The following is an 11,917-nucleotide window of genomic DNA, read 5'->3' as shown; positions in this document are numbered from 1 at the left end:
ATTAATTATTGATTATATAAACCAACTAATTTCAGTGGACACTTAAAATTACCAGTAAAGCCTTTTTGTAAACTTATCATTCACTGTTATTAAAGCCTCTGATTGATTTTCCCTGCTGAGTCAGGAGCTTCACCAACATTCAGAGGAGACACAAAAGTGAACAGAGTGGATACAATAATACAAACAGCACAATAATACAAACAGCACAATAATATAAACAACACAATGATACAAACAACTGGACATTTTCTCTGAATGAAATTTAAAGATTTAGTTTTTTTATTATAAACTTTATGTACTTAAAATCTTGTTTCTCTGTTAAGAACAGAAACAGTGCAGTCAGCCATCATGTGTGCATCAACATGGAGATATCCTGTCACTTCTCATTTCACCTCAAAATGACTTCATACAGTTCTTCATGTTTACTTGTTGTTAATTATTGTGTCACATGAAGAAACAGTTACATTGTTAACACTTTAAATGATCTTTATCTTTGACACACAGGAGGCTGTACAACCTGAACAGGTATACCACAGAGAGAAAAGTGACCACATCACACTTAAGGTCATTTAGAATTACCAGTTAACCCATGCATGTGTTTGTATGGTGGGAGAGAAACCACACAAGTGTGGCGAGAACTCCACACAGAAAGGCTTTGAGCGCCCTCAGACAAGAGCTTTTACTTTCATTGAAATCAAGAGAAGGCAGAAACACAGTGTAGATGGATCAATAACACTACAGGCAAATATATTCATTTGATTTCTACCTGAACTGTCCCTTTAAGTTCTCCTCTTTAGGCTTGACTGTACATCAGTGTGTAGTACATGCTTAAATATTTGGGGACAACTGTAGGAACTGAAGGTGAAAAATGATGCAAGTCTAATGTATCCATCATGTTTCCTGTTTTAATTAAAATGTTGGTTAAATTATTGTTTTCAACCAAAAACAAAAAAAGGTTTTAAATTGTTTCAAAGACATTTAAACACTGAGGCCAAAAGTTGGTTTTTCACTTTTAAAGTACTAATCATAACGTACTGTTTTCCTGTGAGCCTGAGCATCTTTATTTACTGACAATGGCAGCGCTGGTCTAACAGCAAAGATGCAATAACAAAGTGACAAAACAAAACAAAATAAAATACAAACATCCACATTTATTTATGCTGATGGTTTTTGCTCTCTGTGACGTTACTTTCAGTCCACTGTGTTCTTTAACACACTGAACTGAATCTCAGGTACATACATATTTAATCTGTCCTGTTACTTCTGCTTTCTCACAAATACTTCTGTGAGGATCTGAGCAGGATGCATCATTCCAGTTCTTCAGGTCAGGAGCTCCACCTTTTTCCCCCATCCTCACACAGTTCTCTCCTTCAGGAGTTTTCCCTCTCCAATTATCCGGCTCCCCGATGAGCCAAAACCTAAGAGATGAAGAACAGAAAGAACTGGTTCAGTGAAAACTGGAAACTTTGAATCTGGAAATGAATAAAGATATTTTACAACAATCAAACCTTTCAGTCAGTGGTGTGTTGTCCACCCACATCCATCTGCCCTCTGCTGCTGAGTCTGTCAGTCCGATCCAGAACTTGTCCTCATCTTCATTCATTAAGTTTCTCACTCTTCCATCCAGGAACCTCTGAACAGAAACAGATGATGAAAATGACCTTGTTAGACTTTTCTGCACTGACATGATGAAACATAAAGATGTGATCAAACATGTGAGAACATGAAGCTGCAGCAGTGTTTCATACCTGTTCCCACCTGTTGTCTATCTTAACCAGGTCTCCTCCTTCAGCTCTACATTCAGCTCTGCTCTGGCTCCAGGAGGATTTACTGATGGAGAAATGATAGCACTTTCCTCCATGATGCTCCCAGCCTGCTTTACATCTATCACAGGGTCCATCTTTGAAGAGATTACAGCAAAGACTTCAGTCAGATTGAAGAAATCACTCTTCATGTTTGTGTGAGCTGCAGGCAGCAGGAGGCTCCTTCTGTCCTGCAGTTTAAGTTTAAGTTTAAATTCAAGTTTCTTTTATTAGTCCCACAATGGTGAAATTACAGTTAACAGAACACCCATCCAAGAAGTACAAAGCCAGAGACGAACACAAACAGGAGGACAGGTGTCTGAGGTCAAGCTGCCATTTTACCAGCGCTACCTTTGATAAGAGGGAAACAGAGCAAAACAACAGGACAGGTGAGGAAAAAAATCATCTCATAATTTTCCCCATAATGGGGGCACAGTATGAGGTTAAAAAAACCTCTGCATAGTAAAGCATAGTATAAAGCATATAGCATGGGAGCAGTAGGGTGGGGAGGGGCAGGGCTGGAAAGGGAGCCAGCAGAGGTGAGAGGGGGGATCAGGCTACTGTGGGGCTGAGTCAACTCCCCTCCTCGGCTAACAGTTCTGATAAGATGTAGAGTTCATCAGCAGCTAGGTCAGGGAGATCAGTCCAACACAGGTCAGAAGACGACAGGACGGCGGGGGGGGCAGAGCATCTGTTTACAAACATCCAGGAGAAAACTGAGATAATCAGCAGTTCAAGAATGCCAGGGAGCCAAGTTCCTGATTCTATGACTTGTTTTGGTACAGACTGTACTGATTCATTTGTTGACAGCCTTCAGTCTTTCTGGCACCTCTCTGTGGTGAAAAAAATCCAATCCAATCATCCGAATCCTCTTGTTCAATCCTTCGCCGTGCAGAAACAGGTACCTCTCCAAGATGTAATCCCTCCAATCAGCTCCAGATAGACAGAGTCTGAGTTTGAGTCTGTACCTTTCTGCATAACCCGTCATAAGCAGCCTTAACACAGCCCAACAGCTGCCCAGACTTCCTGAATTGTAACGACAAGCCAGGTATCTCCAGGGCCAATTCAGAGAAATCCTAGTGTCAATAAGCCAAATGTGTGTGTCCTCCATCGACAATACGGCCAGGCACGTCATCTTCCACCCACACAGGAATCTATAACGTAGCAAGCCGGGAATGTCAATTGGATAAGAGGGAATAGGGTTCTCCTTCCCCCAATCTCCTCATGGTGAAAATTTGATCAAAATAATGGCGTTAAGAGACCAGCTGACCAGATCCATAATTATAAATTCCAGTTCAGAAGTTTTGTGAAGACAGGCTCTAATTAGCAAAGCAGGATACAAAGGAAGGGCTGGGGAGAGAAGAAAAGTGCGTCCATCTCCGCTGAGGAGCTGAAGGTTACAATCTAACCTGTTTCTGTCGCTCCATCAATGTGACTTTAATCATCATCAGAGGATACAAATGTTGTAAAGATAAAATCCAAAACTGACTCACCTTTCACTTCAGGAGGTTGTGGACATGTCGGCTGCTGCATGCTGCGTGCTTCTGTTTTGAAGATAAAACAACCCGACTGCCATCAGTCTCATTTATTTCACAGGTTTGTGATCTGCAGGCAGCAGGAAGCTAACTTACGTGTTACTGTAGGACATGTAGGGCATGTCGGCTGCTGCATGCTGCATGCTTCTGTTTCTGTTATATACAAAAGAAAATGATCTGTCATCATGTAGCTTTTCATTAGGATTCTCACTTTTTATAAACTAAAAAACAAACTCACAAAAACCTTTCATTCTATTAAAAACTGTTGATTAAAATCAGTGAACAAGGTGGGAAATTAATGTGAAGTCAATGTTTCAACAGTTTAAATTACAGTGTAGAGGGTCAGTGAATCAGTGAACCCAAGTTTAAGTCTGTAACATAAAGTTTGAACCTTACTTCTGAGCTCTTCTTGTTTCTTGAGCTCTTCTTTGTTCCTCAGGTTTTCAGACACTGATCAGAACACAGAAACAAACAAATCTCTGAGTAACATTTATGGCGTTTCACTGAAACGGGACAAAGACTTTTTGGATCCCTTCAGATTTTTCTGGATTTTACAAAAGTGCTGAAAAAAGGTCAAAAAGTCAGTTTGAGAAAAACACATAAAAATAATTCTTTTACGTTTTTATTTTAATAAAACATCATTTTGTTTCCTGTTGACTTTTAATCAGAAAAAGCATTGCACCCACTCACCGGTAACACCAAGAGCAGCAACAGCAGCAGCCAGGAGAGCACCGAGGACCAGCAGGCCCACTCTCTCCCAGGTGACCTTTGACCTTCTGCTCAATGACTTGACTTGTTGGGACCCCTCTGAACAGTTAGCAGAGACAGGGATGTCACAGAGATGTGAAGTAAGCTCCGCTAACAACACTTAATAAATAATCATATAAATATTTTGGGGCTTCAGATGCAGATTTTTTAGATGAACTTTAAATATAGTTATATATGCTTCAGTTTATTTTTTATAATTAAATCAGTCTGAAAATCAGGCTAACATGACGCCCCTCCTTCAAATTATCTATACACTCAGTTACTTGGTACTTTAATTAAAGTAAAGCAGTACTTGACTTAATTACTCCCCAGAAAAAGAAATGATTTGTTCTTTTTTTCTGTTGCTGCATATTTACAGCATTAGGAGGAGACACTGGTCTCCTAATGTTCTCATGCTTCATGTTTGTTTAGGATGCTGTAAATATTTGTAATCACACTGATAACCCAAAGAAAGGGAGAAGAAACTCCTGACATGGTTAAAGTTGTAAAGAGACATATTTGACCCTAAACTATGATTTTATTACTCTTAGTGACCAAACATCCACCTGTCTCCTTATATGGTCTTCATCTGGAACCTGTTAATTACAGAGAAAATGACTTTAACCCAAACTGTAACTGACACTGAAGGTGACCTGAAACAAAGCAAGGAGCCAAAATGTTCCTTAAATGACGACTTGAGGCAAGTCGAGCCCAATTTTTACAACCTGATACAGAAATAAGTTTTAGTCTCTGTTGCTCATTTCAGTAGAGTTTAATTTTTCTATGAGGGCTAAGCTGCTTTTATCAGCGCTTGTTAACACCAGAGGATGCTGTTGCATCAGCAGTTTCTCTGCAAAGTCGATGTTTGGAGCTGTTTGCTTGGTAACCAGAAGTGTCATCTTCAGGAAGCTCGTTTCTGCCAAAGAAAAAATATTTTTCTGACCTTTCATAAGTCAAAATTTGGGGATTTAATCTGTTAATCGGTTTCATCTCATGAACTCAAACTTCTGAGAAAATAACTTGAAATTTTATCTAAAATGGATGTCAAAATAATATTTATTTATTTCAGTATTGGAAACGAGCTTCCATAACATCTACCTTCATATCAGAGTGGATGGACCTGCTTATCTAAGCAGCTGGTTCCACGTTAGCTGGTAACACCTCAGCCTTTAAATATGGTCACACCTGTTTTATTGTTTGTCTGCCTGTTTAATTTTAAGAAAGAAAGAAAGAACTTGAAAACATGGAGTCTACAGTCCACATGCTGACTTCATTAAATCCCAGAGTTCAGTAGTTCCCTAAACGCCTCACAGATTATTAGAAAGGCTCATAAACTTTTAGCTGAGGATTATAGAAGCTTAAACTTCCTGCCGCCCTTCCTCTTCAGCTGCATGCTCACCAAGTGTGAAGTAGATATTTTTAAGAAGTGCAAAGGAAATGACTCTGAAAAGAGTCCTGCAACAAATTTAGACCTAATGAAGAGTAAAACGTGCTCATGCATTACAGTCGCTGTAATTGCTGAAATGGAAACATGAAGCTTTCCTCCTCAGAAAACAAAGAATAGAGAAAGTGAGAGGTCTGCAGCGCCGACTCCCAGAGCTACAAACTGTCTTCAGCAGTGAAGCCCGTCTGAAGCAGCAGCAGTGTGTGAGGAACGCTAACACGGGCGAGGAAGTGTTACTGATTTGAGAACAGCGTTAAGAGTGAAGAGAACTCCTGATGTGATGGAGAAAATCTGTCAGTGCGACTCTTTACCAACCGGGCGGCTCTGCTGTGGCCGGCTGAGTCTTTGAAAGCTTGACTTCAGAGTAAATGATGTCGGGCGATGAGGAAACGGCTTCTCCTGCAAAAACATGAAACCACGTTCCTGTTCAGAGTGCTGTGAGTACTGATGAAGGCTGCTGATGAAACTGGAGCTTCAAAATTCACTGTGTTCACATCTCACTCAAAGCCAGACAAAGATTTTATCTTCACTCACAAATACAGAAGATAAACTCACCGCTGACTCCCCGGTTTCCTCTGGTAAATTTCACATCAGAGTACAGAACTTCAGCTTCAGGCATTTTACTGCTGTGAGTCTTTCAGTGAGACTGAAACAGACGTTTCCAAGATGCACTAGAAATGAGGAAGGTTTAACTTCCTCCCACTAAAAGTTGAAATCCTGTGGTAATTTCCTTTTCTGTGTGGACAAAGTGCCCAATAGCTGCTCACGTCTGACGAGCTCTAAACTGCTGAAGGTTTCAAACACACACAATTAACCGACCACGTTTCACAACTATAATAATAATTTGTAGTCTTTTGATTTTCCAAACATGCACAAATATGCAAAAATAATTTCCATGATGAGAGGAATTTTGACCTCTCAGGTACTGCATGTACAGGATTGGCTCAAATGATCCTCGGTGTGGTGCCACAGACGTTTGAGGACCACTGCAGGAATAAAGGTCCTGGTCCTGACTGATGAGACTGATTGGTCCAGTTTTCTCTTCCAGGTATTTTGTTCCTGTCTGCAGCGGCTGCCCTGATGTAAAGAGCTCCACCACCACCTTCTTAGTGTTGATGTTGGGCTGCAGGTGGTTCAACTGTAACCACTAAGAAAACTCTCCATAATAGTAAGCTATTTTACATTTAGCAGAGAAAAACTGGTCTGACTTCAACCCTAAAACTGTTCTTGTGATTCAAAATGAATTTTAGACAAACTTAAAAAAGTTTAACTCTGATCAGGGTTTGAACTTAAAGGTGGTGAAAAATCAGAAACACAAAGTCCACAAAGGTCCAACAGTAGAAAAGTTCATTAAATCTTAACAGACTGGAATCACACAGGAAGAACAGAATAAATCCACTCAGGGCTGATTGGGCTAATCAGCTCAGGAAAACGAGACACAGGTACAGATGATGAAGAGAATGAGACACGGGAGGAAGTGAAGAAACACGCAGGAGACGACAAACTGTCAGAAAATAACCCGAACCATCACGAGTAACCATGGGAACAAGAAACTAACACTAAAATTGTTACACAGGAACTAGAAGAAGACAGGAAATAGAAATTCATGAAGAATAATCTTACAAAAAGACTCATCACTGGAAAAACAACTTAAAAAGAATATGATGGCACTTTGGTCCATTTTATTTCTTTTATTTAAAAGATGTGGCTGTAAAAGTCCTGCTGATATGTTTGAGTGGTTTAGTCACATGTTTCCAGATGGGTGGGGGTGGTGTGGTGGTTGGTGCCGTCGCCCTCGAGGTCCTGGGTTTAAGTCCAGGCTGTGGCTGCATGGACGTTCAGTCAGCTTAAATAAGGTGCTGTGAAGAGATGCTCCATCCCAGAGCGGCCTTTTAGTGGTTGGAGTCACACTGTGTTACTATGAGTGTATAATGTGTAATCAATCATACATTATTCTAATTAAATGTAATTGTAATCAAGTATAAATCTAATAAATATAATGAATGAGAAAGTATAATGTTAAGAAAACGTGCTGATCTGTGTTTGTGTGAAATGAAAGGAGGAAGTGCAGCAGGATGTTGCTCAGACAGTTTGTGACACAAAAAGATCAAGATGTGATAGGATGGAAAGTGTGTGTGTGTGTGTGTGTGTGTGTGTGTGTGTGTGTGTGTGTGTGTGTGTGTGTGTGTGTGTGTGTGTGTGTGTGTGTGTGTGTGTGTGTGTGTGTATATACAAAGATGTGCAACTGTGAAGGTTCTCTTCTTTTCGGACATCTGAAGAAGGATTTTGGAGTTTGCTGTTAGAAATTTCAACGAGGCGTGCCGGAGCATCGACCATCACCTGAACGCTGTAGATTTACACATTTGATTATCATTTCTGTGTTTCTCTCTGCAAATTTGTGCTGGATTTAATCTAAGAAGGAATTGAAGAATCTCGTACTGGATTATTGATTCCCTACTTCGATTAGTGCGGCCGGAGGAAGGAAGCAGCGCTGCAGGCCGAGGCGTGGATACGTAGAATAAATTAAAATAAATTAGTCAGGTTAACATAAATTTAGGGTGATTTGCTTATGTGAGTTTTATTAATTTATTTCGCTTTAGCTGCTAAATTGTTTAAATTAAATATCCTGCATTTAAAAGGTGGGTAAGTGTTACAGCTCGTTACTAAAGCCCCTGAAAATTAACAGATCCCTGAGGCCTATTCACTTCCCGGACACTAAAATATTACAGAGCCATCACACCAAGTGCACCAGATCATAAAGGACAGCTGTGGATGCCAGGCGTGACTGCTGATTGTGCTTAACTGTTGGTGTTGCTGGTTGGTGGAGTCAGCAGTAGAGCTAGGCTGACCTCCTCAAACCAGCTTAAATAGTTTCTGGACATTTCTGATAGTTTAATACTCAGACTGGTTAGAGGAAGACCTGTTTGGACTGTTTGTTTGTTGTTTATTATTATTATTAGTTTATTTGACAGGGGCAGTGTACATTAATTAACATTACAGTAAATGCACCAGAATTAGCCAAAAGGCTATTTTTCATCTGTTGTCCCTGGACAGATCTTAAAATTGTCTACCTAAAAAACAACAATAAGAAGATTACAATGAACAAATATAAAAGAGCAATAAAACAGATAATTCTTCATATCCTGCTGATAAAAACAGAATCCTAGTTAAGTATAATACAGACAAAAAAAATTATACTACATAATAACATAAAGACACAAGTGGCAACAGGGTTGGGTTGAGGGGAGACACTGTCCATAATCCTATTAATGCTGACATATCTGATGTGTTATGAACCAGTTTTTTAGATGCTTTTTGAACAGAGTGTATGTGGTCAGTTCTCTGATGTGTTGAGGGACACAGGTCCACTCCTGTGCTGCTGTAACTGAAAAGGTGCTCTGACTGAAGGCACTTTTCCTGAGAGGAACAACACAGTTTCCTCGGGCCGCCCCTCGTGTTACTCTGTAGGTGGCATTTCTGATGTTAACAAACTGACTGAGTGGAGGAGATGACAGACCACGGATGATTTTGAATATCAGACAGAGATTTGAATACTTGATGACATTTTCCCAACTTAAAAGCTTATGCTTTTGTAGAATGGCACACTGATGATATCGTGATGGTTTTCTATCCAAAATTTTGATTGTCTGTTTGTAAAGTGACTCTAAAGGTTTGAGTGTTGTTTTGTTTGCCTGTGACCAGGTTGTAAGAAAGTAGGTGATATGAGACAGAACCATACTGTACATGAACATTTTAGCTGCCTGAAGTGATAGGTGTGATCTTATGTAACGGAAATTTGCAATATTAAATTTCACTCGCTTACAGATCGTTTTTATCTGTGACTGAAAAGTTAGTCTAGAGTCTATTAAGATACCTAGGTATTTGAATTCTGACACAACTTTTATTTTTTCACCTGTCACATAAATATCTGCTTTATTATTTGCAATGTTTGATTTAGAAAAGAACATTGAAACAGTTTTGTTTACATTCAGTTGTAAGCAAGATTGGTTTAGCCATTCAGAGACATGGGCCACAGACTGTGAAAGTTTTTCAGCTACTTGTGTTGTTTCTGAACATTAATGTGGTGGTAAATTCTTTACAACTTTAACCATCATATTAATAGGAGAAAAATCAATATAAAACATTCACATTTATTTATGCTGATGGTTTTTGCTCTCTGTGACGTTACTTTCAGTCCACTGTGTTCTTTAACACTGAACTGAATCTCAGGTACATACATATTTAATCTGTTCTGTTACTTCTGCTTTCTCACAAATACTTCTGCTAGGATCTGAGCAGGATGCATCATTCCAGCTCTTCAGGTCAGGAGCTTCACCTGTTTTCCCCCATCCTCACACAGTTCTCTCCTTCAGGAGTTTTCCCTCTCCAATACTTATGACCATGTGATATTTCAGTTTTTCTTTTTTAATAAATTTGCAAATATTTCTACATTTCTGTGTTTTTCTGTCAAGATGGGGTGCTGAGTGAACATTAATGAGAAATAAAATTAACTTTTTTGATTTTAGCAAATGGCTGCAGTGAAACAAAGAGTGAAACATTTAAAGGGGTCTGAATACTTTCCGTAACCACTGTATATGGACATTCTAACTATCACATTACTCTGACCTTTGACCTCTTCATCAAGGTCAAATAAAGTCAAACTTTCATTAAATGTCTTTTATCTTTAAAACTCTGCTGGCTTTGTTTGTGTTGGCTACATTTAGGAAATGATGGAATATGAATGCTCTTAATATCACATTATAGTTTGCATCCAAATATGATGTCACATTTGACCTCTGACCTCATTTTTACATTTCAAATCTGCCTTTCTTTCACGTTGACCTCAAACTGCGTTATCTTTAAAGAAAGTGTGAAGTTTTGTGTTCTTTGGTATTTGTAACCTCAGTTCTTTGTGTCACTTCCTGTGTGTTTCATGGGTATTCTGCTCAGGGTTCGTTTTGTACAGTCTTGTGTTATTTCTGTAGCCTTCCTCCATCAAGTGAAGTGTGTTAGGGTTGTGTCTCTGTGTGCAGCTGTCGTCTTCTTTCTATTTTGTTCTCTGTTTGTCTTGATTTCCAGTTTTATTTCCCATCTCATCATCCTTGGTTAGTGTCAGCTGATCACCCTGTGTGTGTGTGTGTGTGTGTGTGTGTGTGTGTGTCTGTGTGTGTGTGTGTGTGTGTGTGTGTGTGTGTGTCTGTGTGTGTCTGTGTGTGTGTGTGTGTGTGTGTGTGTGTGTGTGTGTGAGAACATGGATCCAGAACATGGATGATAAACTCTCAGGTCTGACTGAAGCTCCCTCCTCCTCCTCTTCCTCATCTTCCTGCTCATTTACCTCCACATTAATGTTCTTACCTTCTCTCTGTGGACGGCTCATCCTTCCAGGTTCTGCCTTCAGAGTTAGTCCAGCTGTTTCTTCAAAGTCTCACCCAAAATTGTTTCCTCACTTCCTTGTTTGGGCTCTTAGGAACAACTGACGTACAACACCCACATTTATCACAGCTTCATGTTTGAATAACTGCTTTTTACTTTCCATTAACTTCCAATAATTAATTACTTTCAGTAATATCGATGTCAGGTGGGATATTTTAGTCCATTTTATTTATTTTAAATGTAAACTAATTTTATTTTAATAGACACAAACTGACCAGGACACACAGATGTGGTTGTGCTGCCCTCCTCTGGTTTAGTTTATGTTTGCCTTGTGTGGACTTTAGTTTTCACGCTGCTCATTCCACCTTAAAGCAGCTTGATGCAGTTACCTGTGAACCTGCAGCTCATCATGGTGACAGTGTGACAGATTTACAGCTATCCAAACCTGCCCTGCTGAGGACTGATGAGACTAAAGCTGATCTTTTTGGATGGTTAAGAGGTGTTAAGATCTGCCATTGTGTTGTACAGTAAAACACACTTTGTTAATCACAGAGGGCCCACCAAAAGTGGAACAACACCAAATTTCTTGTGCTTCCCCAATGTTGATGTAAGCTCACTGCCCTTTGGGCTGCTTTGCCATCAGATTGGATTCATTGTTGCATAAAACCCAAAATGTGCCTTTTGTGAGGCTCCTCCTGAACATCATATTTACCAAGTTTTGAGTTTTGAGATTTCCTTTTGTTCTCTCGGTGTAAGTCCCTGTGTTTTCCCAGCGTTGGCTCTACCTCCTCGTTGTTTTTGAATTTCTGCTTTTTGTTCCTTTTTGTATTTTGGACTTTTCTTCAGCCACTGTAAAAGCCTGTTTGTACTGAACATTCAACAAAATTCAACAATTTCCACTCAGCACATGCTGACAGATGTGACACCTGTCAGCATGTGCACAGGTTTAGACTGAAAGAAGCTGAGGACTTAGAAAACACATGAGATCATTAATCAACCAGTAGTTACTCTTTTTA

At 39.6% G+C, this 11,917-nt stretch overlaps 1 protein-coding gene across 3 annotated transcripts; it reads right to left on the bottom strand.

Annotated features, from left to right (window-relative positions):
• Positions 1 to 256: 256 nt before the first annotated feature.
• On the bottom strand, positions 257 to 6,196 carry LOC115788419 (hepatic lectin-like). 3 transcript variants are annotated; one of them, XM_030741430.1, is made up of 9 exons: positions 6,084 to 6,196; positions 5,844 to 5,927; positions 4,028 to 4,144; positions 3,734 to 3,787; positions 3,434 to 3,490; positions 3,296 to 3,346; positions 1,749 to 1,900; positions 1,509 to 1,633; positions 257 to 1,418 (listed from the first exon to the last, which is right to left on the bottom strand). In XM_030741430.1, the coding sequence occupies exons 1-9, from the start codon at positions 6,145 to 6,147 to the stop codon at positions 1,229 to 1,231; spliced, it is 894 nt and encodes a 297-aa protein (XP_030597290.1). In that variant the 5' UTR covers positions 6,148 to 6,196; the 3' UTR covers positions 257 to 1,228. The 3 variants fall into 3 exon arrangements, with proteins under 3 accessions (XP_030597290.1, XP_030597291.1, XP_030597292.1); XM_030741431.1 differs by lacking the exon at positions 5,844 to 5,927 and having other exon boundaries at positions 6,084 to 6,163; XM_030741432.1 differs by lacking the exons at positions 3,296 to 3,346; positions 3,434 to 3,490.
• Positions 6,197 to 11,917: the final 5,721 nt, after the last annotated feature.

Source organism: Archocentrus centrarchus, chromosome 11 (genome assembly GCF_007364275.1).
Source record: "Archocentrus centrarchus isolate MPI-CPG fArcCen1 chromosome 11, fArcCen1, whole genome shotgun sequence".
In the NCBI taxonomy this organism is placed as follows: domain Eukaryota; kingdom Metazoa; phylum Chordata; class Actinopteri; order Cichliformes; family Cichlidae; genus Archocentrus; species Archocentrus centrarchus.
Note: the sequence above shows the minus strand (reverse complement) of the source record. Positions and strands in the feature narration are given on the sequence as shown.